We start from the raw sequence: 20740 nt of genomic DNA, 5'->3' as shown, positions 1-20740 counted from the left end.
TCAAAATTATACACTGCATGCAGGGCTGAATTCGAGATTCTTTTTGCGCCTATTATTGCTTACTCAAATTTCAACGGGATTGCGAAATTTTCATGAATTACTATTCGGTTGTAATCTATATGATGCAAGCGCCAAATGGGGTGAAAATGTGTCCTTAATTTTTCTCCCGCTAATCTCTTCCCATTTCGTACATGCGTTCTTAAAAGGCATACGACACGGCCGAATTCACGATCCTTTTTGCGCCTATTTCTACCTCAAATATCAGCGGGATTGTGGCGATTTCATGAATTACTTCGGATGTAATCTTTTGTAATGCACGCACCAGAAGGGCAGAAATGTGTTTTTTTATTTTCTCCCGATAATCTCGTCGCATTTGTGCATGTGTTTTTGATAACCAACACGGCATGCAGGACTGAATTCAAGATCCTTTTTGCGCCTATTATTTCCTCAAATTTCAACGGGACTGCGTTGATTTCATGAATTGTTATTCGGCTGTAATTTTTTATGATGCACTCACCAAATGTGTCCTTTATTTTTTTTTCTCCTCTATAATCTCTTCGCATTTCTTACATGAGCTTTTGAAAGGTGTACGACGCGGCCGGCCGAATTCATGATCCTTTTTGGGACGATTTCTACCTCAAATATGTAAGCGGGACTGCGATGATTTCATGAGGTTTTTTTTTTTTTTTCTCCCTAGTATTATCTCTTCACATTTTGTGCATGCGTTCTTAAAAGGTACACTGAAGGGGCGATTTCGTGATCCTTTTTGCGCCTATCTTCATTATGAGACCATTCTGAACGAATGAAAATATTCAGTTGTGAAATGACTGTGTAAAATGAAAATAAACGCAATCAGATCCATTTACTGTATCGCTGAATATCGAATATGTTTTTACTTTTTCTAAAAATCGACACAAGTAAATTAGTTCTAACATGTCAACTGCCACGCTGCTGCGAATACGGGATCGGATCGATCTTGCGTTAAAAAATCATGAGTAAAATGACCCAGAAATGCGTGCGCTTCTTTCAATGCTTCTTGTCTGGCATGACCGCCGATCGCAAGCAAACGAAAAGCAGTTACACTGCACATGCTTTGCATGTATTGCATTGCATGGCAGTGCGTGAGCAGCGCCAATGCGCAAGCGAGCGCGAATACTGGTCGAAGTGCTCAAAACTAATATATGTTTACTGTACAAATTGCACCGGTAGACATAAACGAGAACTTGCGTAAAACTTGTTGAACAGTGCGATATCTTGCATTCTGTTTCTCCCTGATCGGGGCTGCTCTTTTTCTTTCTACTGACCCCGCCAATGCTTTTTCGGACCGGTAACTTGTGGATTTCCTGAAAAGTTACCGGTCCGACAGTGACTTTTACCGGTCTTTGACCGTCGGACCGGCGCCAGTGTGCAGCCCTGAATATGTATTTGTTATGGTATGTTTAAATCCATCAGGAGACACGGGAGGAACCGTTACTGCTACTGATCGGCCATCCAGTGGCTCCAAACCTGTGGGCGGCTCCACCCAGCCGCCTCCCACCCAGACACCCCAGCAAGCCAAGGCGACGCCCCTCCCACCCAAAGGGACCACACCCATGACCGCTAAGAGCACTCCGCTACCAGTTAAAGGCACCCCCAAGCCGGCAGCCACGCCCCTCGCCAAACCACCCACAGCTGCAGGTTGGTCCTGGACTGCTCCCTGTGCATAATTGCAATGTGACTCTCAGAGCGCAACACATATCACCATCATCACTGCCGATGCTTTAAGTGTGACAATATTATCATTCATTCTTCTGTCACTATTTGTTTGAAACACTGTGTACTTCCACATAATTTATTCATTGCAAGGTTATGTAAACAATAAATATCCTACAAGACAGACTGGTATACATGTATCACTGGGGATCATGTCTTCTTCATTATCCAACTTCTTTGTTGAGGGATATGCAGAATGATTTCTTTGATCGCAAGAAGCATTGTACTTTTATAGTCATGTAGATTATTTGAATTGAGATGTTCACTTTATTCTTGCAAAGTCAATAGGCCTACTATTAATGAAATTATCTTTGTTGCTCTGTATTTCAAAGGGAGTGTTGCAGAATCAGAACTACATATTGAGAGGAAATTGAGCGATGCCCACATGAAAAGGTTTGTGTGTCATTGTTTATTATTCCTACTGCTTAGCAATCTCTGTGCAAGTATTTTAATGAGAGCAATAAATGACACTTTTTGATCCTGTGTATGCTTAATCAAGACGATATTGAGTTGTTTGAAACTTTCATTGTAGCACTGCTTTCAGAAGTGTAAATTTTGTTTTGTAAGTTAAGATCTTATCTGTGATCAGGATATGAATTACAGTCTTATCCGTTAACCCTTCTTCAAAGTTAAAGTCTTACTGGGTGCTAGACAAAATAATTTATTCACACAATCACTCAACTTGTGAATCATGTTTGTGTCCTGTGTACCAGTATAATTATGCTCTTGATTGATATGACCGGTTATGTTTCCATTTGAAACTGTCCCCACATTTGTGATATTCTCATGATCGGGTGTACATCATTTCCAGCATAGCTAGAGTGAAAACAAACAGCTCGCTGTGTATAGTACATGCTTGGAGCGAGAGCGTGTGGGATGAATATGAATGCAGCGCATGCATATAGGCACTCAGTGTACAAGTGTATGTGGTGATACAGACAACACAGTACAGCATATCCGTTCAGAATCTTCAATCAGCCATTCTTTGCCGTAATTTGTCAACAACAATTTTATTGTGTGTCTATCATCAGAAATGTTACGATGGACCATATATCTTATAGTTTAATGGAATTTCAAAGCCAATTATAGAAGAAAAGTTGATAATTTAGTCTAAAAAATACACCAATTGTGGAGTATCGTGGGTTTGTTCGTCATGGGTTTGCGTTCACTCCAGCTGCCCCTAAATGCTCAGATGTCCAACCATGAACATTTGTGCTAAGTGCTGACATCAGAAAGTCTCTCTCTCCATCACGTAGCTCTGCATCAGTTACCAGTGAAAAGGAAGAGGTGGAATCTGTCAAGTCCGGTGTGTCAAAGGTCAGTGTGAAGATCGCTTTGGCTCTTTCCCAATTCTTGTGCCATATTTGTAATAGATACTCATGTAGATTGTCCTGCTGTGCCACATTATTGTCGGTGCAAAAAAGAGCTTTGGATGCAATGCATAAACATTTTGATTATTGCATTCTATGCAGATTTTCTTTCACTCTTCTTTATGCATTATAAAACAGATGTGATTGTATTTCATTAATTAAATGTAATCTTCATCTATTTATAATATTCAGTATTTGTGGGGAGGTAATTTGCCACTTTTTCATAAAACAACAACAACAACAACTACAAAAACCCCCAGAATGACAAAAAGCATTGTTACTTCATGGGAATAGCCCTTATTTTCATTATCATGTACTCATGACTGTAAGAATGCTGTAAGGTAAATGCATCTTATATTCATTCATCGTTCATCATTATTGTCATTGATTTGATATTCAGAGATCAGGCTCCATAGCATCAGCCCAGGAAGAGACCCTGGAAGCCCCTCTCTCAGAGCTGAGCATCACCCCGGAGCCGCCCCTGCCCGAACCACGCTTTGAGCCCATCTACCACGGGGCATCCAACGCCTTCTCCATCCAGCTATTCTGCATCGATGAGAGATACGAAATGAGGTACAGCACTTGCAGCCACCATGGGATAGACAACCTCCAGTGGACGTCAATTTCTCTGATCCACTGAAGAGATAAAACTTACAGTGTGACTCTTTTTGAGTTGTCAGTTGTTTTTGTGTACAGCATTCATGGCCTTCGAGGGATTGGTACCTTGCCGCAATACGATTCTAGTGAGGGCATTTAATGTTGAATCCCCTGAAAGTTGCCAGTCCCTATTATTGTTATTTACAAAATCAGACATCTAGAGCAAACTTGAAAATATGGACAATTAATGTAATTAATTGATTGCATTTCAAAAAGGGGAAAACAAATAGATTACATGGTAACTTGTTATTACTGGATGTGGTACAGCTGGCCATCTCTTGCTAAGTGCATGAACTCTTGCTACAAGTGGGCGATAGCACGTCTACAGTGCCTATCCAATGTAGAGTATGCTATCGTACAAGCATTTTGTCATTGACGTTTCTGAGCGGGCAGTAACAAAATAATTGACCTGTCGATGATGATGACCGTTGAAACTTGTGCAATAAAGAATAAAAATTGCCCTGCTCAGATGTCCGATATGGTTGATAGTCGTAAATATTAGATTGTGTCATTTTTATGCCTTCTTCGACCCCTTCTTCATCACTCACTGATTTGATTCCCCACTGAAGGTCACAAGACTTCTTGCCAATGGCATTCTCCCTGTTTCCTGACAAGGACTTCTGTGTGCTCACCGTCCCTCATCTAGTTCCAGAGTTTCCCCTACTCCAGAACTTTGTGGTGAGTGGAGAAAACTACTAATATTGGTGCATGCGGCTTGGGATCCTCATGCCACCAACAATCCTATCCATTTGGCTTTAATATTCATCAAGTGCAACCAGATTGTTGTAGTGGTGCATGGTATTATTATACAAATGATGCACAGGATAGAGTTTGCGCCGAGTGCATGTTGCACCATTGTCAATACTCTAGAGTGCGCCGCACCTTCACTAACGCCACGAAATAATCCTGTGCATCATTTGTTTTATAAAATCGGTCTATATGAGTTATTTTTCACTTACCATAGGATAACTTCACCTGCTACAGTAGATCTAACACTGTACTGTACTGTAGGTCTACTGTACTGCATACCTGATTGTCTGAATACAGTGTACTACGTTTGCTGTACGATGTACCGTCCTCCTTTCTTGCCCCAGCGTAAAATTTTGACAGTAGCTGATCCAAATTTTCACGGGAAATATCCATCGATATCGCGATATCAACCTTTGCATTTTCTTATAAGCATTGCATGCAATTCAAAGGAGCCGCGCGCACAGATTGGCAATCTACCATAGGATAACAGCAGTGCAATGGTACTAAAGTAAACAATGCCCACGTGACTAATTTCAGCTCTTCCTATTGGCTACATTCTTGAACCCATTTTATAATTCATGATAAGATGAACCCAATAACCTGTTTCACGGTAATGCAACATGCTAGTATGTCTAACGTTACGTGCATCCCTCCCTATCAATCAAACCTGAAGCATGAGAGTTGCACTACCATAGCCTTTGTGTCAAATTACAAAAACAATATCTCATGCAAATGGTTGTGACCTCTTCATTTGCAAAAATATCTGTACACACAAAAAAAAAATACCAGCTTTTATAGTTGGAGAATCAAGAATGAAATTAGCCACAGGTCAACCTTTCTGAATTCCTCTGTCTCCACAGAGAGTGACCCCTAAGGTTCCCAGTGTCCTACCCCAGGAGCTCTACCTCTTCAACCGGGCCGGTCTCCTCCAGTCCTTCACCGTCCGACCGGCCAGGACGGCCGACGTGCCGGCCATCCAGACTCTGGCTGAGAATATCTATAACAAGGAGGTGCTGCTGGCTGACCTGGACAAATTCAACAAAGCCAGGAGGGATGAGGTATTAGTTAAAAGACATTAGTTTATTTATGAAGGTCATTAAGCTTAGTGCAAGAAGGAGATATGGCAGAAATTAATGTGCCAAGTAGAATGGTATATTTCTTGAAACCAAATACATGCATTTTGAAGAAGAATGAGTTTTGGAGAAGCCAATATGATAGTCAATTATCGTACCCTTATTGAAACATATCCTGAGCTTGCTGTTCTTTGTTGACAGTGACGATGATGATGACAGTGATGATGATAGTTCGAATACAGTTTAGTTTGGTTTGGTTTTATTTCTGCATTTTTCAATGTTTCAATGCAAATAATATAATTGACCATTACTTTTAAACATTACTGACAACAGAACACAACGTAAACAGAACTTGCAAATTTGTTATCAACGAAATATTGTAATCCTGTGCTTTATTTGGCGATGTAGATATATATTTCCTCTGTTCTTCATTCCAGTTAGCACACATGCCCCGAATGTAGTTCTCTAGCGATAGGGATCATGTTCTCCCTATAGTCCTCGTGTAACACAGAAGGACCCATGTGGGATTAACACATTGTTGCACCAGAGTAAATTGTGTTTAATCATCATTGAAGTCAAGTTTGTAGGGAAGGAAACAAAATGTCAAGAGAACAGCTTAGCAAACTGTGGCTGTGAGCAAGGACATGTGACTGGTTGCATTGTAGTGTCTTCATGTCCATTAAGACAATATCTTGCAGGTATTTTAGCAGTTTAATTTTGAATGTTTGGCAGGACGGTACGCCCATCAAGGCCTTTGTAGCGACCTGCCTGGACCAGGTGGTGGGCGTGGCGCTTACCAGGGTAGAGGAGGACATTGAGTTCATCCGCTCCCACTACAACATCGAGGACTTCATCTACTTCAACCACCACCGGCGGGATGAGCACGGCCACCTCCACCACTTCGCTCTGAACCCCATCTTTCAGCACCGCACCAAGCACTTCCTCAAGGAGATCCTCAGGCAGTCTCATCAGACCTGCCTCTACTATCCCGTCTATCCTCAGTTCTCGGTGAGTATCGGAGAGCTATGGACACCCACAGCATGATGCAAGATCTAGACCACATTAATCACATTGACACTGGAGCAGTAATGGGTGAATGAATGTTAATGCATTATGCTTGACAGTGAATATGATAGACACCCTTGTCTTATTGATCCACAGTATTGTCTTTGCAAGACATTTTGTTTGACACATTTACAATGTTATGATTATGCACTATAGTTTGCAGTAGGATTGATGCTACTGAAGGATATATGACCTACGACAAGGCTCGACACCAGTTTTTTTTGTTTTCTGGTGGATCGTTCGAGCCCCTAATATCGTTAGATTTCAAGTTGCGGTGGCCTGAAATGAAAGGAATCATATCAATCCATTTGAAACTATAGTTACCCTATCGGGCCACTAAAAGATGAAACCTTTTTGGAAATTTGATGGCCTGACATCAATTTTTATGGCTGTTGAGCCCTGCCCGTGGCCTCATTAATTAATACATGGTATTGTGTATGTAAGATAGTGTGGCGATCTTTTACAACTTAATCTGCCTCCTAACACATTTAGCTGGCATTGAATTGATATTTCCTCGATGTTACCTGAGCTAGTAATGTACCACATCTGTAGATGTGAAGGTGATATTGCGTAAGGAAAGCGATATATTTGGATGTTTTCCCCTAGTTCATTTTCAAGAAGTGAGTTGTCTATTTACCATTGTGATCATTATATTTCACACAGGAGGACACAAAGCACTCCCTGGTCACTTCTCTCAACTTCATGGTCCCTGTCAGGGCTCGCCGACAAATCATCTACCCGCTCAAACAGCTTGGGCAGAATGCACCATCGGAGAGAGTAATCAAGCAGCAGGTATGTAGCTACCCGAAAAAAAATCCCTTTTAACTACCATTTCAAACAAAACACTACAAAAAGCATAATCAACAGCAATCACATATTATAGTAACTGTAAATGCATATTACCTTTCAATCTGATGCCAAAGAGAGGTGCATCAGTACCTCAAGATTTTTGAAACCAGAGAGAAGTGTAATTATGTGGTTTTGTGACATACATTTTGAAGAATTGTTAAATCATTGTTTAAAGAAATGTGCGCTGATGACAAGCTCGTAAAATATCTAAGTTAAAGTTTTGCAGAATATTTCAATGTTGTAAGACTGATGGAGATCGATGTACGCCATGTTGTTAATGTCAACTGCTTTTCCTATCGGGGGAAAAAACGTAAACTGAATGTGGCAAAATGGTTTGCCTGTAGCGTGAATGTTGATTTGATCATACAAGGAAAAGCAAAATATTTGCTAGAATATGTTTGGGCGTCGAGGTTCCTTTTTCCCAAACAAAGGAAAGCATTTTTGGCTGCAGACAGTATTTCTGCAAAATTTGCTGTGCCTTCAACTATAAATGATTGATATGAAACATTCTCTCTTCAACTGTTTTATTTCTGTCTCTAGGAAATGTATGCTTTGAGTCACATCAATCGCAAACTGACCCTGGAACCCAAAGTCACCATAAACGCTCGCATCGTGGTGGTGGGAGCGTCAGACACCAGCATCGCTTTTCTTGAAACGTTGGCATTCTGGTAAGCACATGCATGCTTCACAGCTCATGCCAATCCCTACATAATCAGAGATGAAGCATCAAGATTTTCTTTATGTCTCTGTATCCCCCCCCCCAATTCTTATTATCTGAATTGTAAGGTCACTTTCCTTCTTTGTTTATGTGTATTTTTTTTTTTTCAAATTCAGGCATGAAACAACAAAAACATGCATTCATTCTTGCAAGTGCTGCATGCTTGTCTCTTTTATGAGCCTTGTAGCAATAGAAGAAGCCAACCTGGTATAATATATGGTTACCTCTTGATGCTTTTAGTGCGTTTTTGCGTTTTGATGTACAGCTGTACAATGAGATCTTGAGAAGATTTGGGTTCTGTTGTAATGCTATGTGTGTGGTCTCCTCATAATTTGTTCTCCTGCCAACATATCTACTTCTGGTGGTTACTGAGGCATAATGTAAGAGTGGATATTTTCGTGCGACTAATTTTTTGCGCTCGGCCGGGCAAGAAGAGTTTCCTGTGTTTTTGATTCTGCGGAATCAAGACATTAACGACTAGAAGACACGAGCAGCAGAAATATTCGCTTGCTTTTATTTTAGCGCTAGTTTCTGGTTGCATGAAATGCGCATAAATTTCAACACCGCGAAAATTTCCACTTTTACAGTAATGTAAGAATAATGTTTTAATATCTAGATTTTAGCAGTATTGTATTAAATGTGAATTCAACAAATCTAGGTTTGAGATTACGTAAGTCGGATACTTGGTAATTTCTACAGATTAGTCCAAGTACACTTCTACATGTGTTTCAATGGACTTGTTATCACAAAACATGAATGCAGACCCTGCATTGTAGCCTCATGTAGATGACATTCATGACATGACATTGGCTAGTCCTCTTCTACAATTTGTGTTTGTTTCATTTGTTGTTGAATACTCTCGTTCTCACCAGTCCCCACCTGAGGTTCAACAACCTGTGCCTGGTCTCCCCCCACGGTCTCCCCAACCATCTCCCTCACGATGAGGTGCGCTCCGGCTTCCTGTCCACCAGCCACTGCTACAATCACAACGAGCTCTCGCAGATCTCGCTCCGGTCGTGGGTCAACGTGGTCGCCTCCAAGATGATAGCCATTAACAGGTGAGTGGCCTGGATGGCCTGGTCAGTTCCCATTTCAAATCGGCCACTGGACAGATCTTAGAGAAAAGCAATAAACATCACAATGAAACCATCCAAAACAATAAAGGAGGACATCTAAATTCTGCTTGTTTGTTTTATTTCAGGAAAAAGAAAGCTTTATTCAACCTTCTGTTTCTGGTGTGAATATTGGCTAATGGTGAGGTATGGGCGATGCATAAAAATTCCTGTATTTGCAATGTATTCTCCCATTTGTGCTTATTCATTGAATTTCATGGTTAGCAGGTATAAAGTTTCCATAGAAGACATTTTAAAGAAAGTGAGCAACATATTGTTGGCATATACTACTTGAATGTGATGATTTGAAAAATAAAGTTCACCAAATCTCTTGTGTGATGGTGATTGTGCTCTATTTCTTCCATTTTTTTTTCTCATAAGGATATTATGTCAGTTCAGAGCAATAAAGGCATTTCAGTACCATTTTTTTTAATAAGGATATTATGTCAGTTCAGAGCAATAAAGGCATTTCAGTACCATTCTTTTTTAAAATAAGGATATTATGTCAGTTCTGAGCAATAAAGGCATTTCAGTACCATTTTTTTTTAAACAGCTAATACCTTTCTGTTTCCCTATTGACATAACTTCCATTATAAAAGAGAAGATCCCATTGCAGCAATAATGTTCAGCTGTTATTGTTTGTGTTGTCCAGAGCCAGCAAGTACGTGAAGGTGAGCAATGGAACCAAGGTACCATATGACCATCTCATCATAGCTACTGGACAGCAGTATCAGGTAAGAACCATCTTACTTTGTTTTTAGTAGTCTTAGGTTTTGTTTCAGTATTAAAAGCTCTTCTACAGTTTTGGCAACAAAGTTAGATTTTATATAACAGGATAAATTTTAAATTTGCAAATATTTAGAAAATTATTAAGTAATGACTGTACCAAGATGGATGCTCAGTATGATTCTGTGATCAATTCATGTTCACTGTAGTTCATCATATGTAGGTTGCAGTGTCGTAAAAAACAGCATTCAGGATTGTACCTTCTTGGTGACTTCGAAATGTGAGGAGCCTTCAAATTACAGCAGGTACAGGGCAGAATCACATTTGTGCTTATATCATGTCAAAGGAAAGAAATGCAACACTTATATTGAGGTCTCTTTTGTGACTGTCACTGCATTCTAGGTGAGTTGCCCGACCGGTGCTGATGTTAGCAAGCTGGTGACCAACAAGGAGGTTCCCAACAACCCCGACCGGCGGTTCATCGGTCCCAAACCCAAGAATGTCTTCACCGTCAACGACGAGATGGAAGCCGCTCAGACCATCAGATGGCTCAACAAGAGATTCGTCAACGCCGAGGGTATGTGTGCTCTGTTCCAGGCCATCAACAAATTCATCAAAGTCTGTTCTAGGTCTTCAAAAAAGAAAAAAACAAACAAGCAAAACAAAACAAATGCAATAAAAAAAAAGCAACAACAACAGCAAAAAACACCTCCCATTTTCTGTAGCATGTGGAGGCTGAAAGTCATGTAATGTTTTGTAGCCTATATGTCACCGACTTGCCTTCTAATTCTGGGCACTGTTTCATGAAAGTTGTCAGCCCTGACAAGTTGTCAATTTGACAACTTCAGTAAAATCCCTGGTTTTGATCGGCTGAGAAGTTCTGGTCACTGACTGTTACTATGGTAATTGTCAGAGACTGACAACTTGTCAGGACTGAAAACTTTCATGAAACAGTGCCCTGGATTGCCCAAGTACATCAAAAAGCACATGGCTATCAATGATTGTCTGTCTGCTATTTTACCACAACGAGGTTCAATTCATTCTTATATCTTGTAAGTAGGGTAATGATAACTGTATTAATTCTCTTCATGTGTTCAGTGTTTGTACCACTTGAACTTGATTCTTCGTGCAGAATGTTCTTGTGGTTTAATCTTTGTCATTCATGAATATTTACATTGTTTCTTGGGTGATTCCTTTTATTCTGAGCAGTCCATTAGTTAGCTATCTTCATGTACATGTATGGTAGAATGTAAGCACACATAATACTTGGAAATACAATGTACTGTGACTCTTCCTTCAGCATATTCTGCTGATTTTTGCACTACATGGCACTCCTTGGAAACATGTTTAATGAAGATATGTATGATTAATCATCACCCCTCCTTTGCTGACTGAACTCACAGGTAAAGCCATTGTCTATGGCAGCAGCCTTGACGCCTACACTGCCGTCCAGACCCTGCTGAAGCTGGGCGTGCCTGGCCACCGCATCGCCATGGTGCAGCCCCCACAGCGCTTCGCCGTCACCTGCTTCAACAACACGGCCGTCCAGGAGGCTGTCCACCGCAGCATGGGCGAGGCCGGGGTGGAGCTGCACCAGGGGTACCTCCTGGCCCAGTGGAACGACGGCAAGGGCTTGAATGACAGGGAGGGAGAGGGGGAGGTCTACTGTGCCTCCTTCACCTCGGACACCAAGCCCCTCAAGCTGGAGTGCTCTGTCTTCTTCTGCTTCCATCGTAAGGCTGTGGACTATGAGGCCTTCAAAGGTGTGTAAAACTAAGGGTGCGTTCGAGCGCTCTCCTAAAGCAAACTGTACCGTACTGTACCCATGTCAGATGAGCACTAGAACGCTCCTAAAGTGTGCCGTATCGTACTGAACCAAGCCAAAAGTGGACCACTTCCTGATGTGCTCCAAAAGGGTACCAAAAGCATACCAAAAGTTCGCATGTGAAGAATGTGTGTAATATGCACACACATCATAATGCAGAGTTCATTCTCTTTGTTTGGGACATCTGTAAGTAGTTCAAGTCCACCAGGTGAATGACCCTTTGGCTACAAAATGCATGACCCCCTCTAAAAATAACTCGTGAGGTACACTTTCTCAACAGAGCGCTCGAACACTCCAAATCTGGCACAGTTCAGTATAGTTCGCTTTGGTTCAGTTCGCTTGGGTTCACATTAGAGCACTTGAACACACCCAATAACTCTTACTCAGTAGGGGCATCCACATATACAGTGAAATATCGCAGTATTTTGTGCAGTAATTCATAATGTGAATGCAAATACACTGTAAAACTCAAGTGCTCGAGTATGTTTCATTTCCCTGTTACAGAAATATCACATTTGGGGAACAAGATCAAGTTTGTGTTCTGTTATTGTATACAGACTCTGTTTTTTTTTTTTGGTAGGTTTACGTTACATTTTTTACTGACAGTCTTCCCTGTTAACATTCTTTCTGGTGGTTCTACTTTTTAATTTGTGCAGCCATCAATGACAGCTGCCTGGTGTATGACGGCCAGCTGGTCATCGATTCCATGTTTCACACCAATGACCTGTCCATCAGGGCAGCTGGACCGGTCACCAAATTCCAGAGGAAGTACCATGCTGACCAGTGGTAAATATTCCTTTCCTTCAATTCTAATTTTCTCTTGAGAGGAAATAGGCACCTGTAAGCACTGTTATACCCAGAGTGTGTGGATCTATGTAAATCAATATATTTGTACACAAGTTTACATTCATCCTGAGTCGATACCCCCCATATCCTGTATAATAACTGGCGTGATTGTGAACTACTTCCAATTGGTGCATACGCACTTACAATGTATCGGCTTGGAAATTATCATGACGCAAATCTCTCGTTTGAAGAGGCTACACCCCCGTAAATAATGCCAGTGTATATCTTGGCAATCAATGACTTTAGGGCTTTTTACACTTGTGTTTCTTAACCCCGGACTTTCACTGACCCAGGACTATCGTTAGTCCCGTACCAATTTTTTCAGCTTTTTACACTCGCCAATTAGTCCCGTACTATCTCTTGTCCGGGGCTAAGGAGAAAACTAACCTTTTTACACTCATATTTCTTAGCCCCGGACTTTCCAAACCACATGAATATTCATAATTACGCTGTGTACTGTATGCGTACACGCACGCACCGGCAGCACTTGATAACCTCGTTTCTGATTGGTCAGTGAGGGTCGCACTTCGTCTCCGTCGCTTAGCCCAGGATTATTTTTTCGTTCTGTTTACACTCACTTGCTTGGCACCGCAATTGCGGTGCTAGCACCGCAATTGCGGTGCTAACCCCTGCTATTTTGCAGGGCCAGATAGTACCGTACTATCGGTGGGGCTAGCCCACTTTGGCAAAAACGAGTGTAAACAGAAAGTGGGCTAAGGATAGTCCCGTACCAACGGTGGGGCTAAGGCCCCCCCTTAGCCCCACCGTTGGTCCGGGGCTAAGCAAAAATTTACAAGTGTAAAAAGCCCTTTAAAAACCAAAGATATAAAACACCTGTTTCTTGACCCTGGCCTAATCTAAGCATCAGTCATCGCCACAGCGCCACGGGGGGGGGGGGGAGATTGCTTTGGTTTTGGCATGGGTTATGTAGCTCCATGGTGCGTGTGTGTGTACGTGTGTGTACGTGTGCATTAAACATTGTAAGCACCGGCAAACTGGCAATGCTCTCCTTCTTATTCCTGTATTTTCGTTATTTACAGGTCAATTTTTTTCGTTCGAAATGTAAAATGGATGACCATAGAATTTCTCAATAGAATATAAAACTGAAAACTTTAGAAAGGATAGAGAAAATTGAGTTCACTTTGAATGATCTGCCACAGGCAGATATCCTTATCATGCTCTTACGTAATACGACAGCTGCTGTAGTCATTAAACCCTGGCTTGGCCTCCAGGTTTGTCACGCCTGAGCAGAAAGTTAATTTGCAATGGACAAATACTTCGACTCCTAACTCTCAAACGAAGAATCGTTAGGGGGGTATAGCACCCCATCAGCTTCGTTAAAGTGGGGTCTCACCTCAAACGAGGGATTGACGGCATGTAGTGATAAGTAGGGAAACGTAGGTCCAATACAACCACTGTAACCAATCAGTATTTAGCATAGGAAGCCATGATATCATTCTGCAATTTCAGCAAGGCAATCAACATGGTAACTAGAAAAAGCACTCGTAGAGTGCAGATCTCTGCCAAGCAGCTCATTTCCTCCCATTACTTACACGCATGCTGAAAATTGCCCACTTTCCCAATAAAGAAGCCTTTTGTTTACGTCATTCCACCTCGCCCGAGCAGAGCACGCACTTTAGAGCGCGAATGCAAACCTTAAATACGCACAGTGTGAACTCCCAAGTTCATTGACCCTATCTGCAAAAAAAGAAAGAAAATCCATAAAATATCCATTAAAAAGTCCTGGATCACTACCAAAATTAAGTCTTCCATTCCTTGTGTCACTTTCACCTTTTCCTGCAAATTTCATTCAAATCCATCCACAACTTTTTGAGTTATTTTGCAAACAGACAAACCAACGCCGATGATCACTTAACCTCCTCCTTCCTTGGGGGAGGTAAATATTTGTAACTGTTTAGTTGGGATCATTCAAGTCATCATCATTGACAGTGGTAGATTGTGCCATGCTAACATTTACATATTAAAATTGTAATTATGCTTTCATAGCAGAAATAAGATAACATCAGTTGATTGAAGAATCTTGATTGCCTTCCATTGCCAGGACCCACTCCAACTTCAACTCCAAGGAGGTGGGGCGCTCCGTCGCTGCCACCATGCTGCGCCTCTTTGACCCCACCGTGGAGAACGACCTGGCGCCCCCACCAGAGCCCCACAGCCTCATTCCCCTGTACACAGGGGCCAAGGTACAGGGCGGGGTGCTTCCTGGAGACCTACACTACCTGCACTACGGCAAGCCTGGCCTGGACACGCCCCTTGAGGTTCAGATGGCCCAGGCTGACTATGTGAGTTAAAGCAGAAAGCAGGAAGATCAAAGAATTCGTTTCTTCCCCCCTTTTTTTTTTTCCAAACCAACAGATCATGGACATCTTGTGAATGGCAATGCTATCAAAAAGATTAAAAGTGCCATCAAGTATGAATAGCATTCATATTACTAATGAATAGATTTACTGCATTGGAAACACTGACAGACAATGCAATGAGAGTGTAATGATTTCGATTAGAATGTTTTTACAGCTCTTACATAGCTCTCCATTGTGACATCATGAAGTAAAAAAAGCAAGCTGAATATGCTGAGCTTCTTGAAAATTATGTTGGTAAAGTTTCACAAGTGATGAAGCTCTAATTCTTGGCGTCAAATGTGACAAAAGTTACTGTGAACAGCTGATTTTATTTTTTGTGTGTGTGTCCATTACTGTACAAATTGATATGGGAGTTATAAGTACTAATACTTTCTTATGCAAAGTATTGTGACATAAAGAGTACAGCAAACAATATTGACTTAAAGTTTTAGAGTTTGATTTAATTGCTGGATCGTGATCAACAAAAGCAACATGTTTCAAATACTTCAGTCTCATCTGCAAAATATTTTCATGTTTTCATGCCATCTTTCCCGAAGAAGTCTTTTCAAACATGGTCATATAGCTTTCTTATGGCAACTTTTATCATTCAAAGGTGGTAACCCATTACAAACACTCCTTGTTCTTGAAGCATGGCAGTAACAAGCGTCATTTGTTTACTTTATTCCACTTCACTGTCGTCCTGTATTGTTTATTGGTGTGGGCAAGGTGTCAGGAGTCTTGTTTCTTGTGTGAAGTGATATTATGACAGTGAAATGGCTGGTGAATGTATGTTCTTCATAAGTTTTTTGTTTTCAGCTGCTTCAAGGTAATTGCCATGTGGAAAGTCTGTATACAATGCTAGGACAAATCAGGCCATCTGTCTCCAAAAATGAATGTAATTATAACTTTGTGTTCTCATGATTTCTTGTCAGGGTCGTGAGATAAGTACGACTGATGGGAAAGGAAACTACTTCAGGCTTCATCTTAACCAGTACAACAACATCCAGACAGTGACCTGCCTGGCAAGAGAGGTATGTTTCAATTCTCAAGGAGTGCAGATCAGAGGTTGTGGGAGTTGGGGGGTTATCGGTGGGGAAGGACAGAAATAGAGCCTGTGCCAAGTGTTTTCAAAGTGTTTTGGAAGAAAAGTGCTTCACCACTATTTTTTTTTTCAAGGGACAAAATAAAAATGAATTTCAGGCTAGATGTTATTTTTTGAGGGAACTTGTGGAACAGAAATGGATTGAAACTTCAGTACTCTATGAGATTTTGTTGGGTTTGATTGATCAGAAGACCCACATATATCATGTGGGATGTGTGATTTATTATGATGAATCTGTCGTTGGTCCTTGGGAATTTTGCGATGCCCATTCGTGTTTGAAGTGTAGACTAAATCACATGGCTTGATTCTGGTCTAAGTTGACACAGAAGCTACTGCCTCTCATTTAGAAGATTGCTGCAAAACCAGAGACCAGCAAATTGCCACTGGCATTCAATACATTAGATAGATGAGAACTTTTGTGTGCATTTTACTTACACAAATCTTTGCTCCTTGCGAAATTTGCAAAAGTTTCACGCATTTGAACATTTCTGGTTTTACAGTATATACGGTTCAGCGCAGCATGATCCTTCGAAACGTCAGATCTTTAGTTGTTTGATTGAATTTGTGCCAGTGTTGCTGTGATGCTCCTTGTAAAGTTTATTAAGTGAATCAGTTTCATCTGATACACATTGTGAAAATACAAAGACTAAAACCAAAGATATGTCGTGCTATCACTCAGTGACTTTAAAATTAGTGTTATTGCTGGCATTAATGGTGACGATGCCAATTGTGGGCTTTTGTGGATCATGAGAAAACTGACTGTGCAAGAGCCTTGTCACACAACATGCTTTTCTTTCCATCTCCCCAGCCCATTGATGACAGCAACCTCCTGTGCCTATACAACCTCCATGAGCGGTTCCTCAACAACATGGTGTCCCGCTACAACGAGGGCCTCATCAAGGACCTCTACACCTACTTCCGCGAGACCTGGAGCCTGGCGGTATTCCACGACCGCTTCACCGACTTCAGGCAGGAGGTCAGGGAGCTCCTGGTGCAGAGACCGGTGAGTCGGCTGGGAGGTACCTCCTGGGGGGCACCGCAGTGTTTGGATGAGTACCAACCAGTGGTGTGGTTACAAAATAAAAATGTACATTACAGTGGAGTTGTTACCCACAAACACTGGTGGGAACCAAACATAGGAATTTGTATTGTGGTGTAAATGAAAGTGTAGAGTTGAGTGGGGTAAATTTAATGGGTTTCACAAAGTGAATTAGTCCTGTCTACTGTATCACTTAGTGGAGATTTCAGGGTTTATGACATTACTTTGTCAGTACCATGATTTTTCCCCCTACTACAGACTTCATTTTTTACTAGAGGGAAATTACATTCTTTATAAAGAGTGTGTCAAAATCTTCAGTGTGTAATTTGATACAATTCATCTTGAATGGTAATCATTGGGCTCAATGGATATACATTTGTAATATATGCCCTGGATATAAAAAAAAAAATGAGTGGTTATTACTGAAGTCAGTTGGTATATCATACTACATAATTCAACTGGTGTTTCATAAATGCATGCATGCCACGGAGTTAAGTCTTAACAAGTAGGTACATTGTAGCTTTTGATGAAAAAGATGGATTAAATTGACCTCTGATCCCCATGTTTTGCAGGCGGAAAATGTGGCTTCGTTGGAGGAGAAGGTCAGAGAGCTGATTGCACAGGACCTCCTGGTGAGTGTTGCCCGTGTACTGTATATTGGATAGGCATGTGCCTGCGATCACAAGTACATTTGATGATCGAAATTTCTCTTGAAGTTTATCAACCAAACATGGACTGAAGGATATTTTCAAGAGATTTGGGGGCCCTTGCACCAGTATGTTCTATTACATCCTGGACCCACATCAGGTTTACCTACCTCAAAGGCATCAAATATACTCTTGTCAGATGAGAAGGATAGAAAAAGACAAAAACAAGAGAGCTGTGGCTGCAATATGTTTAGCCAGAGACTTAGATTTAAGAGATAGCAGTCGAGGTCTTTTGGAGGCTTTTTTTTTGTGTATGTTCTGAACATAATGCCCGTCCTTGTTATGGAAATATTTTGTTTTTGCCATATTGCCGCTGCTGAACATGAGGATGTGATACTTCGCAGGATCAGGAAATGGATATAATCCACTCAGTACATTGTGCGCTTGAGTAGAGTGATTATGTGCTTTGCAGTAATCCCATTGCCAGTTTACATTGCTGCATAATGCCAATGACTCTTCATTAAAATATGTCTTTGATTATAATTAAAGCACATTGAAAGGCATACACTGATAAGGGAGATAGATTACATGAATCGGCAGAAAACAAAATCCAAACCAGGTGATGAGGTTTCCAAATTGTTAGTTTTCTTGGAAATGTCAGTTCTCTATTATTTGAAATAGAGCCAATGTGTAGTAAAGTCAACGTATGAACATTGCTGGCTGTAATACTGATTAGAATCCAGCCTATAAATTTTGAACCCCCCCCCCCATTAAAAAAAAAAACCACCAACATTATCCCCTTGAAAAAAAAACCAACTTGGATTTAAAGAAATGGAATTGCCCCAAATCACTGCCCAAAGATGCCCATCGCATTCCATTGGTCTCCTTGTTGGAAGGTCTCTGATTTTATCTCGCATATTTGATACCCCGGGCAAAAAGGAAGGATTAGTGGCTGCTTATTGATAAGGCACGAATGAGAACAGAGTGCAATGGACAGAAATAGTGTCGAAGACGCGCCAGCGCCAACGCGAACCCAGAGGATAAGAGTGTGCTGTGTGAAAGGAGTGCTTGTATGGAATAGACTTTTGAAGAATGCTGCTTTTGTAAACCATAGTTTTGAAGTGCTAGACATGTGGCGTCTGTTTCAGTGGTATTCTCTTCAGATCCTGTCTGCGGTTGAATATTGATTTGTGAGTATTGTGCAGAGTAGCGCCAGCTCCATGTGACCAGAAAATTCTTGCTCAATAGGAGCATGAGGGATAATGTTTTGCGGCAGTCAGATGATCACGGAATGTGGAGCAGTAGTCTGATGATGATTGATGATGATAATGATGATGGTGATAGAGGCTTTCGTGATGATGATGATGATGATGACGATGATAATGGCATGGATGATCACAGTGCTGGAGTTGGTGTGATGATGGTGATGGTGGTGGTTGGGATGATGGTGATAATGATAATATGATAGTGGAGTTGGTGTGATGATGGTGGTGGTGGTAGTTGGAATGATGGTGATGATGATGATTATGATGGTGATAGTTGTGGTTGGAATGATGATGATGATGATGATGATGATGATGATGATGATAATGGTGGTGAAGTTAGATGTAATGATATTGATGTTGGTGGGGTTGGGATGATGATGCAGATGATGATAATGGAAGTGGAGTTATAATGGTGGTGGTGGTGGCGGTTGGGATGATGATGGTGATGATAGAAATGATGATGATGAAGATAATGATGGTGGAGGTGGTGTGATGGTATTGATGATGGCGGTGGTGGTTGGGATGATGATGGTGAAAATGATGTTGGAGTTGGTGTACTGCTGATGGTGGGGGTGGTGGTGGTTAGGATGATAATAATGATGATGATGTTGACGATGTTGGTGGAGTTAGTGTGATGATATTGATGGTGGTGGTGGTTGAGGTTGGGATGATGATGATGATGATGATGATGATGATTGTGATGATGATGATAATGATGTTGGAGGTGGTGTTATGATGTTGATGATGGTGGTGATGTTGATTGGGATGATGATGATGATGATGATAATGATGATGTGAAATAGATGAGTACACTAGACCTCTCACAGAATAGATCAGAACTGTTTTCTACTGACCCATGACTTATTATCCTCTCTCTCTACCCCCTCCCCCTCCCCCTTCCCCTTCCAAACAGCTTGAGGCCCATGACCGCAAGTTCCTGGCCGAGGAGTTTGATCGGCAGGGCAACAAGAGGAATGTGGAGACACGCCTCCTGAGCTTCCTCAGCTACAACTACTACCACCTACCCATGTATGCTAAGCCTGGCATGGTGTGAGGATCGATCACTCTTCAACGAGGCTGTGTTGGGTGTAAGGTGAAATGCACCAAAGAAACTGTCGGGTGTAAAGCAATGCACCGAAAGAGACTGTGTTGAGTGGAGATAAGATACAATTATGTAGATGGTGTTGTGTATAACCTGAAGTATGGTTTGTTATTGCACTTTAAAGAGTAACATTAACAATGAGGATAAATATGAACTAGGGTAGAAGCACCATCAATTTGATTTCTTCTTTTGAAAGGATGAAATGTTTGGCTTCTTCGCAGTCAAAGCTAAACATTGTGATGGATACTGCTTTGCTAGTAACACTATTACTTCTAAATGTGGAATGTAAAATTATTACACAGCCTGAGATTGTCACAATTGTCTCTCTATGTGCCTAAGAAAAGACCATGCATGTGGTGGTCAAACGATGTCATGAATGGCCTTTGAATAGGCTTGCAAGAAATATCAAATGAATGTAAATGCAGAAATATATCATTGCAAGACACATTGTGGTAGAATGTCAAACGCATATTATATTTTCT

The 20740-nt window shown here is 41.2% G+C and overlaps 1 protein-coding gene across 1 annotated transcript in view; it reads left to right on the top strand.

The window, feature by feature from the left end:
- The window catches only part of LOC139737937 (cilia- and flagella-associated protein 61-like), a 29044-nt gene extending 8649 nt beyond the window's left edge, over positions 1-20395 (top strand). Inside the window, exons 8-26 of the mRNA XM_071648605.1 lie at positions 1453-1677; positions 2085-2145; positions 3009-3069; positions 3523-3695; positions 4349-4457; positions 5390-5587; positions 6335-6610; positions 7331-7459; positions 8057-8184; positions 9107-9292; positions 9999-10080; positions 10475-10649; positions 11476-11835; positions 12554-12683; positions 14806-15046; positions 16036-16134; positions 17014-17208; positions 17817-17876; positions 20070-20395. Of these exons, the coding sequence (XP_071504706.1) occupies positions 1453-1677; positions 2085-2145; positions 3009-3069; positions 3523-3695; positions 4349-4457; positions 5390-5587; positions 6335-6610; positions 7331-7459; positions 8057-8184; positions 9107-9292; positions 9999-10080; positions 10475-10649; positions 11476-11835; positions 12554-12683; positions 14806-15046; positions 16036-16134; positions 17014-17208; positions 17817-17876; positions 20070-20210 (3029 nt within the window). The 3' untranslated portion in view covers positions 20211-20395. The remainder of the gene's footprint in view (positions 1-1452; positions 1678-2084; positions 2146-3008; positions 3070-3522; positions 3696-4348; positions 4458-5389; positions 5588-6334; positions 6611-7330; positions 7460-8056; positions 8185-9106; positions 9293-9998; positions 10081-10474; positions 10650-11475; positions 11836-12553; positions 12684-14805; positions 15047-16035; positions 16135-17013; positions 17209-17816; positions 17877-20069) is intronic.
- Positions 20396-20740: the final 345 nt, after the last annotated feature.

The sequence above is a fragment of the Diadema antillarum genome, unplaced genomic scaffold, assembly GCF_040938485.1.
Source record: "Diadema antillarum isolate AM-2024a unplaced genomic scaffold, OU_Dant_1.0 scf00000029, whole genome shotgun sequence".
Classification (NCBI taxonomy): domain Eukaryota; kingdom Metazoa; phylum Echinodermata; class Echinoidea; order Diadematoida; family Diadematidae; genus Diadema; species Diadema antillarum.
The sequence above is the reverse complement of the archived record's forward strand: the minus strand, read 5'-3'. Positions and strand labels throughout refer to the sequence as shown.